This window comes from Nyctereutes procyonoides, unplaced genomic scaffold (genome assembly GCF_905146905.1).
Source record: "Nyctereutes procyonoides isolate TBG_1078 unplaced genomic scaffold, NYPRO_anot_genome, whole genome shotgun sequence".
NCBI lineage: Eukaryota > Metazoa > Chordata > Mammalia > Carnivora > Canidae > Nyctereutes > Nyctereutes procyonoides.
The window spans coordinates 47,456,351-47,476,911 of NW_026575052.1; the positions used below are offsets into that span (position 1 = coordinate 47,456,351).

Below are 20,561 nucleotides of genomic sequence, written 5' to 3' on the forward strand. Positions count from 1 at the left end.
AAAATTTAGGATTTTGTAGGTATGTCCTCAGTGGATTAAGTGTTAAAATACTTACTGTCTAAAATGTTCTTATAAGCCAAGAGAAGACCAACACCCCAGCAGGGAAATAGGGAGTGTTCATTAATTGCTAGTTGACCAGATAGGTTTTCTATTAGGAGCAAATGTAGGGAAATGCATGTGTCTGCTTTCCTGAAAGAAGAGAGGGTGGGTAGTTTAATAGCATGTATGAAAATGCATGTATGTAAAACTCTCCATTGGCTTTTCTTACCCTTCTGGGATTTTAACTAAAGTACATAGTCAAAGATGTTTACAAAAGTTTATGCATTGGTGTTTATTATAATGAAAAACAGAAACAAAGAAGGACCAGTAATGAGAGAAGAGCTAAGTTATGCTGAGTACCTTGCAACCATCAAAGAGTCATGTAATAAGAAATAATCTGTTGACATTTTCTCAAAACGTTAAGTAATGAACAATGAATGAACAGTGCCTCAAATAGAAAAAGGTAGATACAAAGCAGTCATCTATAATACTATCCTCAAAATAAATGCGTACAATTTTTTTTTAAGGATAAAAAATGGGACACCTGGGTGGCCCAGAGGTTTAAGCTTCTGCCTTTGGCTTAGGTCATGATCGCAGGGTCCTGGGATCGAGCCTCACGGTGGGCTCCCTGTGCCTTTGGGAGCCTGCTTCTCCCTCTCCTTCAGACTGCAATTCCTCCTACTTGTGCACACACTGTCAAATAAAATCTTTAAAAAAAAAAAAAAGATAAAATATGTATAAAAGTGTTTGCTGGTTTTCTCTGACAAAAGTAGGATAGCTTTATTTTCTCATTTAAACTAATGGTGCTTTCTAAATTTTCTAACTAAATATTTACTTAATAATTTAAAAAACACCTTGTAATTCAGTTTTATTTGCCAAATTATATCTAGTGGTGTATTTCTAAATGACTGTAAAGCAATAATCTTGGAGTTGATGATGGATCCTATGTAAAGAAGTAAACTATGACAAAACAAGGTGGAGTTTTATGGACATGTAATGAGCTCTCCTCAGTGTGGTGGTAAGAGTTACAGAGTTTCTTTAGGTTTCTTTTCCCTGTGATTGAAAAACAGGGCGGCCCACACCTAGAGCTGCTGTAGTGTGGAACATTCTAGCAGGGAGAGAAGCACATAGCTTCCTGTCCCAACTGAGAGCCTCAGGCCCACACACAGAGCCAGCAAGGACTGTCGGCTACCTGGTCCAGTGGCAGCAAAGTGTGAACCCATGGTCTCTGTCTCGGAAGTTCCCCTTAGTCACTGTTTCTCATTCTTTTCAGGTTTAGGGTTTCAACAACATTTTAGAAATCACAGAAGATTTTACTCTTTTATTTCGTTCTTTTGAAGCATTGTGAGAAAAATTAAAATTGGGGAGGGGGCACCTGGGGGCTCAGTGGGTTAAGTGGATGACTCTTGATTTCAGCTCAGGTCATGACCTGGGGGTCCTGGGATCTAGCCCGATGTAGGGCTCCGTGCTCAGGGGAGAGTCTGCTTTAGGATTCTGTCTCTCCCTCTGCTCTTTCTCTCTCTGTTCCTCCAATAAATCTTTGGAAAATTTTTTTCAACAGCGATGTTTTCAGCTGCTATTTGTGTGTGGCCATTTGTCTCCCTTTTTTGGGAGGGGCACACATTTCCTTCTCTCTCTAACTAGGCAGACTCTGGCCAACCACCTCTATTTAATTTTTAAGCGATTGGCTCTACCATCTTGCTCTCAGTACTGTTAATTCTTATGGCTTGGGTGTTATAGTTCAGTCTGTGGTTCTTCTAGAAAGTACAGAAACCAAAATGAACAGTCAGGGTGCCCAAGCTGTCTTAAAATAAGCCTGGTACAGCCCAGCACATGCATTGATTATCCACTTAGCAGTCCACATTGTGATGTGTTGTTTACTGCTCTAAAACACATGGTCAGCTTTCAGTATTCAGGTGAGAGAATCATTTATCACCAATGAAACACTCAGTCCAGAGTTGTCAGATATTCACGCTATAAATTAATGACTTGTCCTTACAGTATCAATGTTGTAATTAATGTTTTGGCAGATGAATGTTTCATGTTTTAAACTATGGGTGAGGGATCCCTGGGTGGCGCAGCAGTTTGGCGCCTGCCTTTGGCCCAGGGCGCGATCCTGGAGACCCGGGATCGAATCCCACATCGGGCTCCCGGTGCATGGAGCCTGCTTCTCCCTCTGCCTGTGTCTCTGCCTCTCTCTCTCTCTCTCTCTCTCTCTCTCTCTCTCTCTCTCATAAATAAATAAATAAATAAATAAATAAATAAATAAATAAATAAATAAATAAATAAATAAATAAAAATTTAAAAAAAATTTTTTAAATAAACTATGGGTGAAAATTTTGTCCAATTCATTGTTGCATTGGTTCCCTTCCTCCCTTACTGTGCTCAACACCCTACAATTTCTTTGTTGCTTTATTTAACTGTGTTGAATGGGGAAGTTGAAGTGATGATTTTGTTGAAAGTAACAAGTCTGAAAACTCCTTTGATATTTTAAATTGAAGTCTTTAATTTCAAAAGCCTCATTTCTCTTAGACTTTGGAGCTGTCCTTTGACAGAATGTCAGATCTGCGCTGGTCTTAGGCAGGTCCTATTTCCTGCTTACACAACCAATCGCTTACATTAGAATTAAACTTTAAAATGCTTTCTTAATGAATGACTATTCATTCTTATTCTTTTAAGTAAGAGATCTGGTTTAGTTAAAATAACAATTTTTGTTAACACTTCTGTGAAAATAGAAACTTTGGGAGCATTTAAAACAAGTTAGAAAGAGTACAGTATTGCTTTTATTTTTCAGTCTGCAATTTATTTTATAAATTGACTTAGTATTATATGATCATAAACACTGTTTTCAATTTCAGAGCTTCCAGCTTGCAGATTCTCCACTGCAGCAATAGTTACCATTTATCTGATCTCCAAAAAGTGCTGCTTATTAGGCCCTTGAAATTTTTACATTGCAACTATCCCCAAAACTTTAAAACAAAAATCACATCATGACTTGCTTTCAGAGTTTCTCCTCCATTCCCATATAGTTTCTAAAATGTTAGCAGATACTACTTTAGAAAAAATAGAAGTACTTTTGTAATGAATATTCTAGAATGAACTACAGTTATCTACACTTAGATGGACTATGAAAAACAAACCAAAGCTAAATTTAGCAGATGTAGAACTACATGATAGCTTATGTTTGTTGCCTATCACTGTTTTTATAAAACTTTGTTGAGCAAATGTATGCGGACAAATATGTTTAAGTCAGTGTACATATATATTATATATGACACCACAGTAATTATATTTTCTAGTATATTTTCACTGATTTGATTATGTAATTTACTAAGAGATCTTCCCAAAGGAAGGAAAATAACCAATTTAAACAATTCACATATATTTTTTAAAAATGTAGTCAGCTTTTCTATCTGTAGATTGCAAGATAAATAACAAAATATTGGTGAAAAGTACTAATTGTAGATCTAGGATGACTGTTATTTTGGGCCTCACTGGACCTTACATTCTGTGAAATCGGAGCTCTAACATACTCCTATTCTAATTTAATCTACTATGTAAGGAGATAGCCAAAACTTTAAAAAGTCGTAGAATTTGCAAACTTGATTGAAACTTAGACTTTGCCCTTCAGTAATATTTTATAGGGCCCTGGGACTATTTCTCTACATTTCTGAGTCTTAATTTCTGCATCTGTAAAATAAGGATTAATGAGATCTTTCAGGATAGTGATGAAGATAATAGACCATGTATATCAAAAGTGCCTAGCGCCTAAGAATGTTAAATAAGAGGTAGCTATTATAACTCTAGTTGAACATATAATTACAGTACCTTAATGCTCTTCAATTGAATATGTACGTTTTTTTCCCCTTTATCAATGTTTTCAATACCAGATGACATGGTAATTTACACCTATAATTTTTTTCTAGTCAACAGGTATAAACCTTCCATCTGTAAAACTAGTAGTGTGGCTAGATGGCACCTTTCTAGTTAAGGCTGTGTAATATATAGTGTTATGCATTTGTCAAAAAAGTAGAATAATTACTATTCATATCATGTATCTCCAGCAGAATACTAACGTGGAGCAATGTATTCTGACAAATGTATCTCAAGAAAGTCTAAGGTCTACTATGTTAGTAAAACATAATTTCCTCAAAACTCCTCTAAGGGCAAGAATGGTATTATAAATATACAATACAGTCATGTTTGTTTTTTGACATTTTTGATCCATGGTTGCCATGTATTTTACTATTTAATGGCTACTTAATGGCCATTGAATGACATCATCTTAATGATTTAGAATGAATATACTAATTTAAGTCAATGCAACTAGAATTTTAAAAAATGGAGGTGATGTGGATACTCTGGTACCTTTTTTAAAAAATTGAATTATAGTTAGAATACAATATTGTTAGTTTCAAGTATACAAATAGTGATATAATGTTTATATACATTACAAACTGATGACCCAGATAAATCTAGCTACCATCTGGCACCACACAGTTATTACAATAATATTAAATATATTGCCTATGCTGTACATTGCATTCCCCTATCTTATTTATAACTTGAATCTTGTATCTTTTAGTCTCCTTTCCATATTTTGTTCATCTGCCCACCTTCCTTCCCTTGGCAGGCATCAGATTGTTCTCTGTATATATGAGTCTGTTTCTGTTTGTTCACTCTGGTTTTTAGATTTCCATATGTAAGTAAAATCATATAGTATTTATCTTTTTTCTTTTTTCACTTAGCATAATATCCTGTAGGTTCATAAGTGCTGTCACCAATGGCAAGATTCCATTTTTATAGCTGAGTAATACTCCATCATTTATACATAAGCTACAGCTTCTTATCCATTCATCTATCAGTGGACACTTGGATTGCTCCTATATCTTAGCTATTGAGAATAATACTGCAGTGGATGTGGGGGTATATATGTATCTTTTTGAATTAGTGTTTTCATTTTTTTGTAGAAAAATACTCAAGGGAAATTGCTTGATCGTATAGTAGTTCTAGTTTTAATTCTTTTTATTAATATCCATGCTGTTTTCCACAGTGGCTGCACCATTTTGCATTCCTGCCAATAGTGCACAGTGGTTCTCTCTTCTCCACATTCTTGCCAAAACGTATTTTTTGTCTTTTTAATAACAGCCAAACTGACAGGTATAAGGCAATATCTTGTTGTGGTTATGACCTGTTTCCCTGATGACGGGTGATATTGAGCATCTTTTCATGTGTCTATGGGACATCTGGTTGTCTTCTTTGGAAAAATGCCTATTTGCGTCCTCTGAATCCATTTTAAATTGAATTGTTTGGGTTTTGTTGTTGAGTGATGTCAGTTCTTTATATATTTTGAATATTAACCCCTTATCAGGGGTATCATTTACAGATACTTTCTCTTAGTAGATTGTCCTTTTGTTTTGTTTTGTCTTTTTGTTTCCTTCACTGTGCAAAAGCTTTTTAATTTCACGTATTCTCATTTGTTTATATTTGCTTTGGTTTGCACATCAAGGAGACAAATCCAAAGGTATATTGCCCAGACCAATGCCCAAGAGCTTACTGCTTATGTTTTCTTCTATGGTTTTTATGGTTTATGGTCTTACATTTAAGTCTTTAATTCATTTGAGTTTATTTTGTGTATAATTTAAGAAAATGATCCAGTTTCATTGTTTTGCCTGTTGTTCAGTATTCCCAGTACCATTTATTGAAGAGATTATCTTTTTCCCTTGCCTTTGTCATGAATGCATTGACTGTATAAGCATGGGCTTATTTCTGGGCGCTCTTTTCTGTTCCATTAATCTGTGTGTCGGTTTTTTTTGGCAGGATCATACTGTTTTCATCGCTCCAGCCTGGTAGTGTACTTTGAAATCAGGCAGCAGGATACCTCCTGCTTTGTTCTTTCTCAGGGTTGCTTTAGCTATTTGGGGTCTTTTGTGGTTCTATACAAATTTTAGGACTATTTATTTCTAGTTCTGTGAAAAATGCTATTGGTATTTTGATAGGGATTGCACTGCATCTGTCAATTCCTTGGGGTTGTATGGACATTTTAACAATATTAATTTTTCCAATCCATAAGCATGATATATTTTCCCATTTGTGTCATTGTCAGTTTCTTTCATTAATATCTTAAGTTTTTGGCACAGAGGTACTTCACCTCTTTGGTTAAATGTATTCCTATATAATCTCATATTGATGTAATTATCAGTGGGGTTGTTTTCTTAATTTCTCCTCTGAGAAGTGTATTAAAAATGCAACAAGTGTGTATTCTGTATCCTGCAGCTTTACTGAATTCATTTTTTCTAAGTTCTCATAAGCTTTTTTGGTGTACCCTTTAGGGTTTTCTATATATAGTATCATGTCTGCAAATAGTTTTACGGTTTTACTTCTTTTCCATTTTGGATCCCTTTTATTCTCTTCTTTTTCATCTGACTTCTGTGCTAGAATCTGCAATACTACATTGAATAACAGTGGCAAGTGGGCACCCTTATCTTGTTCTGATCTTAGAGGAAAAGCTTTTAGCCTTTCATCATTAAGTATGATGTTAGCTGTAGGTTTGTCATGTGTGGCCTTCTATGTCGAGGTATGTTTTCTCTCTGCCCACTTTCTTGAATGTTTTTATCAGAAATGGATGTTGAATTTTATCAAATGCTTTTTCTGTACCTATTGAGATTATCAAATAATTTTTATCCTTTTGTTGTTGATGGGGTGTATTATATTGATTGACTGGCAGATACTGAAACCATCCTTGCTTCTCAGAGTAAATCCCACTTGGTCATGGTGTAAGATCCTTTTGGTGTGAGATCCTTTTAATGTTTTGTTGAATTCGGTTTGTTAAAATTTCGGGGATTTTTGCATCAATATTCATCTGGGATACTTTTTTTTTGGTGGTTTCTCTGGTTTTGATATTAGCATAATGCTGGCCTCAGAGAATGAGTATGGAAGCATTTCTTCTTTTCAATTTTGTGTCTGAGTTTGAGAATAGATATGAACTCTATCTAGTAGAACTCACCTGGGTCACCATCTGTTCCTGGACTTTTTTGACTACTGATTCAGACAAAACTCCCAACAATTTTGTTGCTAATAATTGGTCCATTCAGGTTTTTTATTTCTTCTTGATTCAGCCTTGGAAGATTGTTGGTTTCTAGGAAGTTACCATTTCTTCTAGGTTGTCCCATTTGTTGGCAAGTAATTGTAGAAGTCTCATTTGATCCTTTGCATTTTTGTGGTATTGGTTATTACTTCTTTCATTTCTAATTTTTGTTTACTTGGGCCTTCCTCTCTCTCTCTCTCTCTCTTTTGTTTTTTTATGACTGGCTATTTTGTTCATCTTTTCAAACAACCAACACTTAGTTTCATTGATCTTTTCAATTGCTTTTTTTTGTTCCTATTTTATGGATTTCCACTCTGATCTTTATTATTTTCTTCCTTCTAATGTGGACTTCATTTTTTTTTAAGTTCTTTTCTGTGTAAAGTTAGATTGTTTATTTCTTGAGGTGGGCTTATCTTGCTATAAACTTTTTAGATCTGCCTTTGCTGTGACCATAGATTTTGCACCCTTTTTCCATTTTCATGTACCTCAAGTTACTTTTCTATGCTTATTTTTTTAATTTAAATTCAATTTGCCAACAGTATAACACCCAGTGCTCATTCTGTCTCTCAGGGTAGTTGTTATTTCCTCTTTGATTTCTTCACTGACCCATTGGTTGTTGAATAGCATGTTGTTCAACCTTCATGGGTTTGGCTGAACAACAATTTTCTTATAATTCTAGTTTCATACAACTATGATCACCTAGACAGAAATGATCCACTACCTTTACCAGAGGGTTTTTTTTTTCCATAATTGCCTTATTTCTAAATAAAGACTTTTTCTTTTCCATTTAAGGAAGGCCCTTTAACGTTTCTTGTAAGGCCGGTTTTGTGTTGATGAATATGTCTTCAGCTTTTGTTTGTCTGGAAAACTCCTTATTTCCCTTTCAATTTGGAATGAAAGTCTTGCCAGGTAGAAAGAGTATCCTTGGTTGTGTGTTTTTTCCTTTTAGTACTTTGAATATATCACTACCACTCCCTTCCAGCCTGTAAAGTTTCTGCTGAAAAATCTGTTAGTCTTATGTGGGTTCCTTTGTATGGAACAAGTTTTCTCTTGCTGCTTTGAAGATCCTCTATCATGTATGTGGATGGGTCTCTTTGGGCCCACCTTACCTGGGATTCTCTGTTTCCTGGACTTCTATATTTCTTTCACCAGGTTAAGGAAGTTTTCAGCCATTATTTCCTCAAATGGGTTTCCTGTCTCTCTCTTCTCCTTCTAGGACCCCCTACAATGCAAATGTTAGCATGCTTGACATTGTCCCAGAGGATAGTCTTGAACTTTGCTCGGGTTTTAGTTTTTTTTTTTTTTCTCTGCTGTTTCAATTAGGTGATTTCCACTAACCTTTCTTCCAGGTTCACTGATCCCTTCTTGTGCATCATTTCATCTGCTGTTGATTCCTTCTAGTATATTTTTCGCTTCTCGTATTCTTCAGCTCTGGTTTTTCGTATTTCTTTGTTGAAATTCTGTGTTTATCCATTTTTCTCCTGAGTTCAGTTAACATTTTCATAAGCATACTTAGAATTCCTTATCTGGTAGGTTGCCTATCTTTGTTTCACTTAGGTGGTTCTTTTCCCCCCTGAGTTTCTGTCTTACTCTTTCATCTGCATCATACTTTTGCCTCCTCATTTTGCCTAGCTCTCTGTTTCTATGTGGTAGTAGATCAGGTACATCTATTAGTCTTGAAGGAGTGGCTTTATGCAGGAGGTGTCATATAGGGTGCAGTAATGTAAAATGCCCTCGTCACCCCATCAGGTGCCCAAGGAGTGACCCCTGGGTGGGCTGTACACACCCCCCTGTTGTGATAGGTCTTGATTCATATGGACTCCCACTAATGTGTGTAGGGCTGGCTGCAGGAGCTGACTTCAATGCCCAATTGCAACTGTATGGCCCAGCTGGGGTGGGGGGGAGGGAGCAGGGCGGGCCTGCTGCATAACTGGCTGCATCTGTTGCAGGTGTTTTAGTTTGCTGGGCTGGCATCCCATGGCAGGGTGATTAGCAGGGGCTGTGGTACCTGTGGGACAGATGAGGTGGTAAGCCACTCAGGAGGGGCTCCAGGTTGGTTGGTTGGGGCGAATTCATGGGGAAACACTTGGGCCAGATACAGTGCTAGCACAAAAGAGAGAAAACGTTAGAAATGGTGCCCACCAGTGCTAGTGCAGCTAGCTAGAAGCGGCAAGTACAGAATGCTGCCGCCCGGGCCGCTGTCCCCAGGGAATGCCCCAAGTGATCCCTGCCCCTCTGGCACACACCCCTACAGCAGTGAGTGTACTTCCTTCACGTTTAGCCCAGGTGCTTTTCAAACTGCTGCCTCTGCACCAGGCCTCCACAGGAGGGAGAGGGCATGCACGCCCTGGAAGAGTACAGTCCCCACTTCCTGCTGCCTCTGGCTCTCTTGGCTATAAGCCCCTGTTGCTTTTTAAAACCTGTCATTATTGGTGCCATTGACCTGGGCAGTGGAGCACAATGTGAGGTTCAAAGCCTTCCTTCCTCAGTGAGGGCCTCTGGGGTTATGATACTGTATCCCTCCTACTTGTGGGCCTCCCCCTCCAGGCGTGTGGGTTGTGACCAGACTGTCTCTGCCCTTCCTGCACAGCTCAGTTGGGCTCTCTAATATCCTTCAGAGTATATGAGTTTTACTGCTAGTCCTTGGTTCATTGTGAGATGATTGCTCCACTTGTAGTTGCAGATCTTGGTGTGTCCATGGGAGGGAGTAAGCCTGGGATCCCCCTATTCCTCCCACCTCTCAAGGCTCTTAATTATGGGCAGTTTCCATTCTATTGTGATACTAATGATAGAAGAGAGAAAAGCAGAAATTATTTTTATTTTTTTTAATTTTTATTTATTTATGATAGTCACACAGAGAGAGAGAGAGAGAGAGAGAGAGAGAGAGAGAGGCAGAGACATAGGCAGAGGGAGAAGCAGGCTCCATGCACCGGGAGCCCGACAGGGGATTCGATCCTGGGTCTCCAGGATCAGGCCCTGGGCTGAAGTTGGCGCTAAACCGCTGCGCCACCCAGGGATCCCCAGAAATTATTTTTAATGTCTAACTTTACCTCAAGACTGCCTACTTAGTGACTCACACAAGATTTTAAAAACCACTCTCCAGCTTGAATGGTATTACCCTGCAGGTCCCTGCCAGGCAACACAGTTTGAAAGGTTAGGAGCATAGATTTTGGAATAAGGCAGTCCTGAATTCAGATCCAAGCTGTGCTCATGCTCTGGGCAAGCAGGTGGCTTAACGGTCATCAGTAAACTGGACTAGTAGGAGCGATTATTTGAGGAAATATATTTATTAAAGTACCTTGATATCCATCAACTAGTTTATAATAGGATTATGACTATGATGGGACTGTTTTGTCTCACCTCCTAAAAACCTTTGTCTTCCAGTTCTTCATCTGCCTGCCTGGATTGCAGATGTCCACTAAGTAACTTTTACATCTTAAAGGCTTCTTTCTTCTTCCTTTCATCCTCAAGGGACAGGTTTCCCATTCTTTTCACTATTGATTCAGTCCTTAAAATTGTTCCTTTAAATTGTTCCAGTGGATATTTAAAAACTAGGGCGTGTGGCTCAGTGGTTAAGCATTTGCCTTCAGCTCAGGGCATGATCCCAGGGTCCTGGGATCAAGTCCCACGTCAGGCTCCCTGCATGGAGCCTGCTTCTCCCTCTGCCTGTGTCTCTCCTTCTCTGTGTCTCTCATGAATAAATAAATAAAATCTCTTAAAAAGAGAAACCAGGATGTGAAATAAAATATCCCTCATCACAAGAACCTGAGGGGTAGTGGGGCAGCCCAGTGGCTCCGCGATTTAGCGCTGCCTTCAGCCCAGGGCGTGATCCTGGAGACCCAGGATCGAGTACCATGTCGAGCTCCCTGCATGGAGCCTGCCTCTCCCTCTGCCTGTGCCTCTGCCTGTGTCTCATGAATAAATAAATAAAAATTAAAAAAAAAAAAGAACCTGAGGGGTATGTATATAGCAAAAATCAGAAACAAACGAACCACACAACAAAACAAAACAAAAAAAAATCCTCTCATCTGGTAGATTGGCATGATAGAGAAACCAGGAAGTTTTCACGCTAATTTAAAGATCTGAGAAATGAAGAATCTATCCTTGCCTTTGGACTAAGGTAAGGGAGGAAGCATGTGGCCATAGATCAAACTGGGGGTGGTTCTGAGGGTTTTGTTCCTTCCTTTATACTAATATAAATATGAATAAGAACACAGCTGCTCTGAATTTGTTTGATTTTACAAACACGTCTTTGTAGGGATTCAGGAATTGTGGTAATTGTGTAGGATGAGATGAGCATTAGTTAGTGTGGGTCATTTGAAAATTTAGCCCAACGTACAGTACAGACTGTTGCACAATTTTAAGGCAACGGTTTCTACCCGTTTGACCTGTTTGGACAACTGTTACTTGGGCAGAAATGTTGATTTGCAGACCCTGGCTGGCAGCACGCACAGGGAATTTGCTACCTTGTGTTGGGTATCAGGGAGCTGTCAGACCTCAGCCTCCAAAGTAGGCAGCCTTGGGACCTCACAGAGAAGACCGAGATCTACCTCAGCTTCTTAGTTTTGCTGCTTTATCTTTGTGAGAGAGGTGGAATATCAGATAAGAACACTGTTTTTGTTGGCAAGAAAGACCTGGGTTTGAAAACTGCCTTTGCTACTTACGATGTTACCTTAGGCAAGCCACCTTCTCTAAATCTCAAAAACAGCACAGGACTCTCCTCATAGGTTCATGGAATAGATTACAGGGGATGATGTATATAAAGAAAGAGCTTCCACAGTAGCTCCTAGTAGTACTCAGGTGATTGATACCTCCAGCCCGGGTATAATCTCAAACATCTACCATGTTTGAGATTACCATGAATGTAGCTGCCTTACATTCTTTTGCAGAATGGATAAGGATGTAATGTATAAATAAACTAAATACAGTAACATCTGTTGGACACCGTACGAGCTGCTGGAAATAAAAACAGGCCTAAGCCATGGATCTTATGTAAAAGGAATTACTGACAGAAACCTCCATCTGAAGCTATCCTAGCCTAGGATCACCTATGTAAAGTGCTACATGGCAATATTTAATGGGGTCTAGAGGTGGTCATGGAACCAAAAAGCCATGGTGGACACTCCAGGCTGGGAGAACAGATCTTAGCATAATACTCCTGGAAACACGTAGCACACAGTAGTCACTTCATAAATATTTATAGAAAGCAGGATCCCTAAGTGATGAACTACACGGTTTGTGTAGAGAAGTAGGGAAGGACTACAATTGGAGAAAGAAACAAGAGCCAGAATGTGGACCCTCATGGGCTTGAACTATATATAGTGAATTATATATAGTGGAGGATTCCCAGAGAGTTTATTAAAAGATTCGTGCTGGACAGAAGCAGTTTTAGCAGTGTGTGAGGAGGAATGGAAGGAGCAGCCAGGAGAGTCAGGAGGCCTACTAAGTATACACCACCATCATGGTGAAGGCAAGAGTGAAGGCATGCATTAGGATGGTTGCAGTCACAGTGGACAAGAAGGAAAAGGTAACATGACCAAGTTCCAGGGAGTGGAAAAAGGGTCGAAATTGGCACAATGTCTGCATTTAAGCACAAGTTACTAAGCACAGAGCAAGGAGTTCATGTCCTTCTAAGTATGGAATATTTAGAAATGCATTCCTTTTGTAGATGGGAAGTGAGCAGTATTTGGTTTTCTTAGCGTCTCTATTCAAGTATTTCATAGCAATTCTATTACAAATTATAGTAAATGTTCAAAATTCTGGAATTCAAAAATAGTTCACTTCAGACTAATGTAAAATGAAGTCCAATACAAACCATTGATTTAACACAATTCTAAATTAAACTACAAACCCAACTTAAACCATAGCTGATAAAGTCTACTTAATCTTGCAAACTGGACATATATGACTGAAACCCAGAATGACTCCCAAAGATGCTGGTATGGGCCTAAACTCAAGCTTACAGTTCGATCACAGATAATTATAAAAAGTGGCCTTCAGTTGTGGACCTGACAATGAAGGTCCCTACTGAATACCACTGTAGCTTAACCAACCTGAGTGGCACCCAACTCCCCAAAAATAAAATCCAAACTGCATATACATTGGTATGTTAGAAAACCCAAATCATGAAAAGATGGAAAACATGACAAGTGAGATTCGAGCTCAAAAACACAGGTCCACCCATCAGCTTCAACCTTGGATACACAGTATGATATGCACAGCATACCACTGTGTCACACCTGTTCTGGAATTCTTTGAAGATGTCACAGTCCTAATTCTGTATGTACCAGACCATCATTATCCCTGTGTGCTCTTTAAGAAGTGAGAAACACATATCCTTACTCCATCACATCATTTGTAGTTAAAATTCATGTACTCCCATTGCAGGGAACAGAGTCGAGAACATGCAACCTATGGTTTCAAGTTACCTAGCACAGTGACCAGACAGAGGACTGATCCTTCCAAAGAGAAATACATTTCTTCTGTGAAACATGTTAGATCAGACTTAAAGAAGCAGCATAGATAAGGTGACCATATTCTCTCTTCATATAAATAAATACACAGGGCCAAAGAAACTTTTTGCAGACCCACTGTATTCTTCCCTACCATACCCCCACAGCCCCCCTGGGGAAATCTGGGCAAGCACTTGGAGTTTACTGATGGAAGACCTTCATTTTACAGACTGCAGCTAAGCCCAGAAACACTAAGTGACAGGCCATTGGTGTCTCAAAGGTGTGAAAAAGGCATTTTCTCCTTCAAGCATCCTTTACTGAAAATGGTCCTGCCTTATTACAGTATAATTTTGTTGCTCTAACCTTCTCTCCAGCATGAGTGTGCATAAATGATGCATAGTTTGGAGGAACTGTCTTAATATACACACCTGAAGTTAAAACCAGTAGAAACCTCTCAACAAACGCAAAGGGAATCATCGGTGTTTCTTCAGGTCACAAGAAAACAAAATGTGTCGCTCAAAACCGTTTCACAGAAAGATCATGAAAGCCTTCCTGCAGACAGTTTTTCTTTTTGATTTGAAAACTATTCCATAGCTCATTATCAGACAAATCAGTAATCCTTTAGCTAATGCAGGGATAAATGGGCAGTCAGAAAATGTCATCACCTGGTGTGTGTTCAGTTGGAGTATTACATTCTTCCTAATGAAAAAAGATAAGAAAAATGCAGGAGACTTTGGTGTGTAAAAACCACCTTTTAAGGACTAGCGCTAGAGGGACAAATAAATTAATCACTAGGCCTGTGTAGTCTCTGGTGTTAGCTCTGTTTTGAATACCTTTTCGGACTTGTTTTGAATCAAAGAATAAGGCTGCTTCTGTAGGGCATTTGTTCCACTTAAAGATAGTTAAAAGGTTTTAAAATGTTTCTGGTCCTTGGTGAAAATTTCTTTTCTCTATGTTACTGAAAGCTTTATGGCAGAGGATTCTTAACCTCAGCATTATTGACATTTGAAGCTGGGTAATTCTTTGTTGTGAAGGATTGTCCTGCACACTGTGGGATGCTGAGCAGCACTCTGATCTCTTCTCACTAGATGTCAGTAGCATTTCCCCAGTAGTGACAATCAAAAATGTCTCCACCATTGCCAAGTGTCCCCTCCCCCCTCCTTCCTTTCCCTTCCCCAGGGAGCAAAACTGCTTCCAAATGAGAACCACTGGTTTATAGTATTTTGACAAAAACTGGTAAGCCCATGAGAAGACCCCTGTTCCGTGTGTAGTTGGTAAAAACCCAGTTGGTATAGCTTTATTTTCGGGATTTTTTTTCCCATGGTAATTGGGGAAAAGTTTTCTGAGGTCATACTATTTTTTGCTTTTTTTTTTTTCTCTAAATAAAAAAAATGTTGATTTAATTCACTTAACTTGAAGGCTAAACCAACCAACACCACCATTTGGGTTTGTAATGTTTATCATTCCTGTTCCTTTGTCTTTGGGGAGAAAGGCGCTAAGTCAGTAAGCAAGACTGGATCATTCTGCCAGGTGCATTACAGTCCCCATTTAGAAGTTGGACAGTTGAGATTGTCAGAGATGAAAAGGTCACCAAGCTACTACATTGCAGTTAGGATATGAATTCTAGCCTGTCTTGGAGTCCTCACTATTCTCTGTGACAGCAGTTCTCCCTGTGTAGTCCACAGACCCCTGGGAGTCCCCAAGATCTTTTCAGAAATACATTCATGATAATACACAGTCTTTATTTGCCTTTTTCACTGTGTTGACACTTGCATTGGTGGTACAAAAGCAACGATGAGTAATACTACTGGCATCCTAGGGTACAGTGGTCACTGTATTCACTGCCATGCGCTCACAGTTAAAGCCAATTCCACTTAAGAATATCCTTGAGGAAGCAAAATATTACTAAGTCTCTTAAATCCCCATTTTGGACAATGTCCCCTTATGATCTATTTGTGACAAAGCAGAAAGATCACTACGCACGTAGGCTGCACAGAGCACGTAGGCTTGTGTCAGAGGAGGAGGTGTAAGATTGTTTATGTTGTACAATGAACAGTCACCTTTTTCATGACATACCATAAATAAACTATGGTTTTTAGCCTTGAGTGTTTGCAAAGGTTTTCTTAAAAATGACTGAAGTGAGGCTATCACTTCAAGAAAGACAACTGATAGGAATTGTTGCCAGTCTATAAAACTGTGAGCTTTCAAACAAAATTTAGGACTTTGAAAGATTTCTATCTGCCACTGTGAGCTTGACAGATGTGACTCTTATATTGTTTAATGAACTGTGTCAACATTTGGAAAATCTGCCTAACTCAGTGAACCAATATTTTCCAAATGACTAACGCATGACAGTACAAAATCATGCATGGGGAAAAGATCCGTTCAAAGTGCAAGACAGACCAGTGGATTATTTAATGTAACCATGTTACAAAAAGTTCATAGATAGGGTTTCAGATTCCACACGGCAGCACTAACCTTTAAAAAACCAAAATGTCGGGCAGCCTGGTGGCTCAGCGGTTTAGCGCCACATTCAGCCAGGGGCGTGATCCTGGAGTCCCAGGATCGAGTCCCACGTCAGGCTCCCCGCATGGAGTCTGCTCCTCCCTTTGCCTGTGTCTCTGCCTGTTTCTCTCTCTCTTTGTCTCTCATCAATCAATAAATAAAATCTTTAAAAATAAATTAAAAAATAAGAAACCAAAATGTTGTATTTTGGGGTAGAATCACAAAGAATATCTACCATTCCCTGAACTTACTAAGCTTCTGGAGGACCGTTAACCGTCCCCTGGCTCACAGGGAAAGGTGTTTATAGTATTTGCCCTTACCTGAGGTCCTCCAGGTAGTCCCATGACAGAGGGGGCAGATTAAAAAGAAACATTTACCAAGTTTCAAGGTTCATAATTTCAGGGACGTGTTTCACCCACAGCACCACTTACGTGTGTGATGTGACCTCTGTACGGTCACAGTGCCTGCTGGTCAGGTTTTGTGAGCATGAGCTAAATGAAAGGTGCACCTTAAGATGTGATTAGTTCTCACCATCTGTCCATGTGCCTCCTCTCATCACTTGTTTTTCCTGCAGGAGAACACAAGAGGAAAAATCCAGATTTGTGTGTGTTCGTTCTCTCTCTCTCTCTCTTTCTCTCCCCCCCCCCCCCCAAGTCTAATGTAAACCCTGGGGCCTCAGGACTGAGCTGGTGTTGAGCATACTCTCCACCGTAAATGGGCAACAGCACTCGAGTATCCACTTGGAATAAGGCATTTTGTTCCTAGGAGTTTTCACCCAAACGGAAGCCCCATGGACATAGTCTGTCATAGAACCCGTCAGGATCTGCAGGATGTCTGGCATAGCTGTCAGCGCAGAGTCACCCATCAAAGACCCAGGATGTGTTCGCTTTCCTGTTCAGAAGAGAGTCATGCACACTCGAGTTCTTACGTGCATTTTCATTTTCGTGTCATGTATTTGCCACGTACCTTTATCCATAGATGGTGATTCCAAGAGGTTTGTTTGTAGTCCTAGACTCTTAGGTGGGCCCCAGCCCTGGAGCAGTATCATCGGGTCACGCCTGGAGTTGCATCCAATGGAGGCCTCATCCATGTTTCCCAGTGGTGTTCATCACGGGCCATGCCCATCCTCCTGTCTGTGTGACAGAAACGCATTTCTTCCACTAATATCTGTGCTGCATGTGGCAATTTTCCACATACTCTGCCCTTACATGCTGTAGCGGAACAGGATTGAGGGGACGCCGAGACTAGCCAGAATGACCCATTCCTAGCTCCACTTGCATCAGGGCCTTTGTTATCTCATTTTCCCTTTCCCCGGTGCCATCGGAAGCTCGGGGCTCAGTGGCCCATTGTGCACGTGCTCTAAATTATAAGGTAGAATTTGAGAACAGCATCCTGGGGTTTAGGCTTAATACTGTTTTCCACTACATAATACTTACATAATGCTTTTTCATAAAATCTCCAGTTTTCATGAAACAGCAAAGAAGGAACATCTGTGGTGTGCTTGCTTAGTGCAGAAATGATGTGCCAGGGCAGCCCGGGCGGCTCAGTGGTTTAGTGCTGCCTTCAGCCCAGGGAATGATGGAGACTCAGGATCAAGTCCCACCTCGGGCTCCCTGCATGCAGCCTGCTTCTCCCTCTGCCTGTGTCTCTGCCTCTCTCTCTCATGAATAAATAAAATCTTAAAAAAAAAAGAAGAAGAAATGATGTGCCAGATTTTCTGTGTATTCACATGGGCTTTTCAGTAGGTAGGGCACGGATATGAAGCATGTTGGTATGACTGCAAATAGGCCCCGTAACCCCCCTCCTTCTTCCACACTGCGTCTTGGTCGCAGCAGATGTGGGGCTGACGGGGCCTCTTAAGGTGATGCATCCTTCCACAGGGCTCGCGAGAGGCTAGACGAGATTTTTTCATGAGAGTGTTTCACAGCTACAAAGTACAGGTATACCTTGTTCTATGGAGCTCTGCTTCATTGTGCCTAGGTTTGGGACAAATGTATGGTTTGTGTAAAAAAAAAAAAAAAAAGAAAGAAACCATGAAGTCAAGCAAGCCTATCAGTGCCATTTTTCCAACAGCATCTGCTCATTATGTAACTCTTTGTCACACTTTGGTAATTCTCAGTATTTCAGATTTTTTTCTTTATTATGGTTGTTATGGTGAGCTGTGATTATGATGTGCTGAAAAAACTCAGATGATTAGCATTTTTTTAGCAATGAGGTATTTTTAAATTAAGGTATACATAGTACATTTTTAGACATAAAGCTCTTGCACACTTTAATAGACTAGAAGATAGTATACATATGACTTTAATATGCCCTAGGAAGCCAACTAAGTCATTTGACTTGCTGCTGTATTGCAATACATTTTTGCTGCCTAATGGTCTGGATCTGAACCTGCTTGGTCACTCTGGTATGTCTCTATTACAAAGCACTATTGTAAAAAAAATTTAATTGTATAATATACATATGTATTTGTGTGTAAGGTATACAAATGTATACAATGGGTTGAGGAAACATTACAGAAGCAACCGTTCAGATCTTTAAATATTACATTCCTTCTCCATAAACAACTCGTTGGTCCCTAAAAATAGACGTCAGATGACAGAGATGGGCTGAGCAGGAATAGGAGCATCTTCAGGACTTAAGCCAAGGAAGTTTTGCTTCCCTGACACATTGCTCTCCTCACTCGTTCTGAGACCTTCCTCCTTCTCTGTGAAAGCCTGGCCCGAGCAGCTCCTCTACATTAGTCACGAGTTTCCATTCATCACAGGCCGCTTACGCCAGGCCTAGAACAGTCATTTCGGGTTACTCTCTCCCCTTGTGGGCTGTCAGTGGGTGCTCCATCCGCTCCCCCAGACCAGCAGGGAGACGACAGCTTGTGATAGAGAAGTCTCCAGAAGTTGTGGACAGTGTCCAAAGGCCTGTGTGGAACCCTGAGGCCTATCCCCAGAAGGGGAGTGGTGGGAACCCCATCCGTTTGACAGAAGCCTCTTAGACCAACAGAACAGGACTGGCAAGGTGCAGTGGCTTCCTTTGAGGATAGAATTGAGGGGTGCTTTGGGGCTTGTTGCAGATCTCCAGAACAAATTAGGAACAGAGGATCTTTCAACATGTCCTGACACCAGGACAGCAGTCAGTGTGCTGAGCAGTCCTCAAAAGGGGAAACAAGAACTGGGAGGAGCAGATGCCCCCTTTGGCTCCTTTTTCTTGAGGCCATGCCTTCCACAAGTGGGGAGGGCAGAAACACAGTCCTCCCCGCCCAGAGCCTGGCTGAGGGTGGGAGGTGGTAATGTCTCCTGTCAGCCCTCTGTAGGCCTCAAGGCCCGGCCCAGACCCAGACCCGCACCGTGGAAGAGGCCAGGACTTTAGGGGAGCCCACAGGTACAGCTGTCCTGACTCCACTAGATTTAGGAAGATGCCTGCACGAGATCTGAAAAACCAAAAATTAATGTCCTAAGCAGTGGCAGCAGTAGGGGGTGTCCTGAGCAGACGGGTGCACACTGCGTCTTGGTCACAGCAGTAGATGTGGGGCTGATGGGGAGCCGGACTTGCCAGCTGCACGCCTACAAGGGGTGAAGGATCCTGCGTGCACAGGACACTTTCCTGAAGGGCAATAGGGACACGAACCCGCCCTTAGCCACTGAAAATCAGCATTTCTAGGTGAAGCTCATTTTTGCTTCTTTTTAGGGAATACTTAGGAGTGAGGTCATTTCTTTTTCATGTTGTCTTAAAGAAGAATAACACATTATTTGAATGTATTCAGGCTGGCGGTTGTGGGCCTGCTAGGATGCCAAGCCCATGCTCACCGGCCAGTGGGAAGGTAAGAGAAGAGTATTTTGCTCTTTTTGGCGGACAGTCACAACAGTTAAATCCTAATCCTGCTTGTCTTCCTCCTCCAGCCCTGGAATGAGACCAGATGTCAGCTCTCCTCCATCCAGCTCCTCAGCGGCAACGGGACCACCTCCCAAACTCTGCCTCGTGTGTTCTGATGAGGCCTCGGGGTGTCATTACGGGGTCTTGACTTGTGGAAGCTGCAAAGTGTTCTTCAAAAGAGCGGTGGAAGGTAGTGTGTGTTTTGAAGAGTTTTATTTTTGAAGTTTCTGTTATATGCAAACCCCCTTAATGGGTGCACAGCCAGAAAGGCAGGTGGCTTGGGGGGTGGCTCCTAGGCCTTCCAGCGGGAAGGTGGTTTTAAAAAGCATCACCAGTAGAACTAGAATAAATTATGAAAGTATACATTCAGGGGAGGGAGTTTGATCAGAGAACAGAAGGTAAAATGTAAGAGATGGCTGTCCTGTGAAATGGTGGTGTTAGGTTGGGGGGGGTGGGGGTGGGGGTAACATCATGTTCATTGTCCCAGAATCATGAACTTTAACTCCCATTAATTGGAGGTGGGTGGGGTAGCTGGGTGATGGGCACTGAGGAGGGCACTTGATGGGATGATCACTGGGTGTTATACTAGATGTTGGCAAATTGAATTT

At 40.7% G+C, this 20,561-nt stretch overlaps 1 protein-coding gene across 5 annotated transcripts in view; it reads left to right on the forward strand.

The window, feature by feature from the left end:
• The window catches only part of NR3C1 (nuclear receptor subfamily 3 group C member 1), a 119,803-nt gene that overhangs the window by 71,411 nt on the left and 27,831 nt on the right, over positions 1-20,561 (forward strand). For 4 of the 5 annotated variants that reach the window (XM_055331689.1, XM_055331687.1, XM_055331686.1 and 1 more), the window contains exon 3: positions 19,980-20,146. In XM_055331689.1, the coding sequence (XP_055187664.1) occupies positions 19,980-20,146 (167 nt within the window). The remainder of the gene's footprint in view (positions 1-19,979; positions 20,147-20,561) is intronic. The other variant, XM_055331690.1, reaches the window with a different exon arrangement.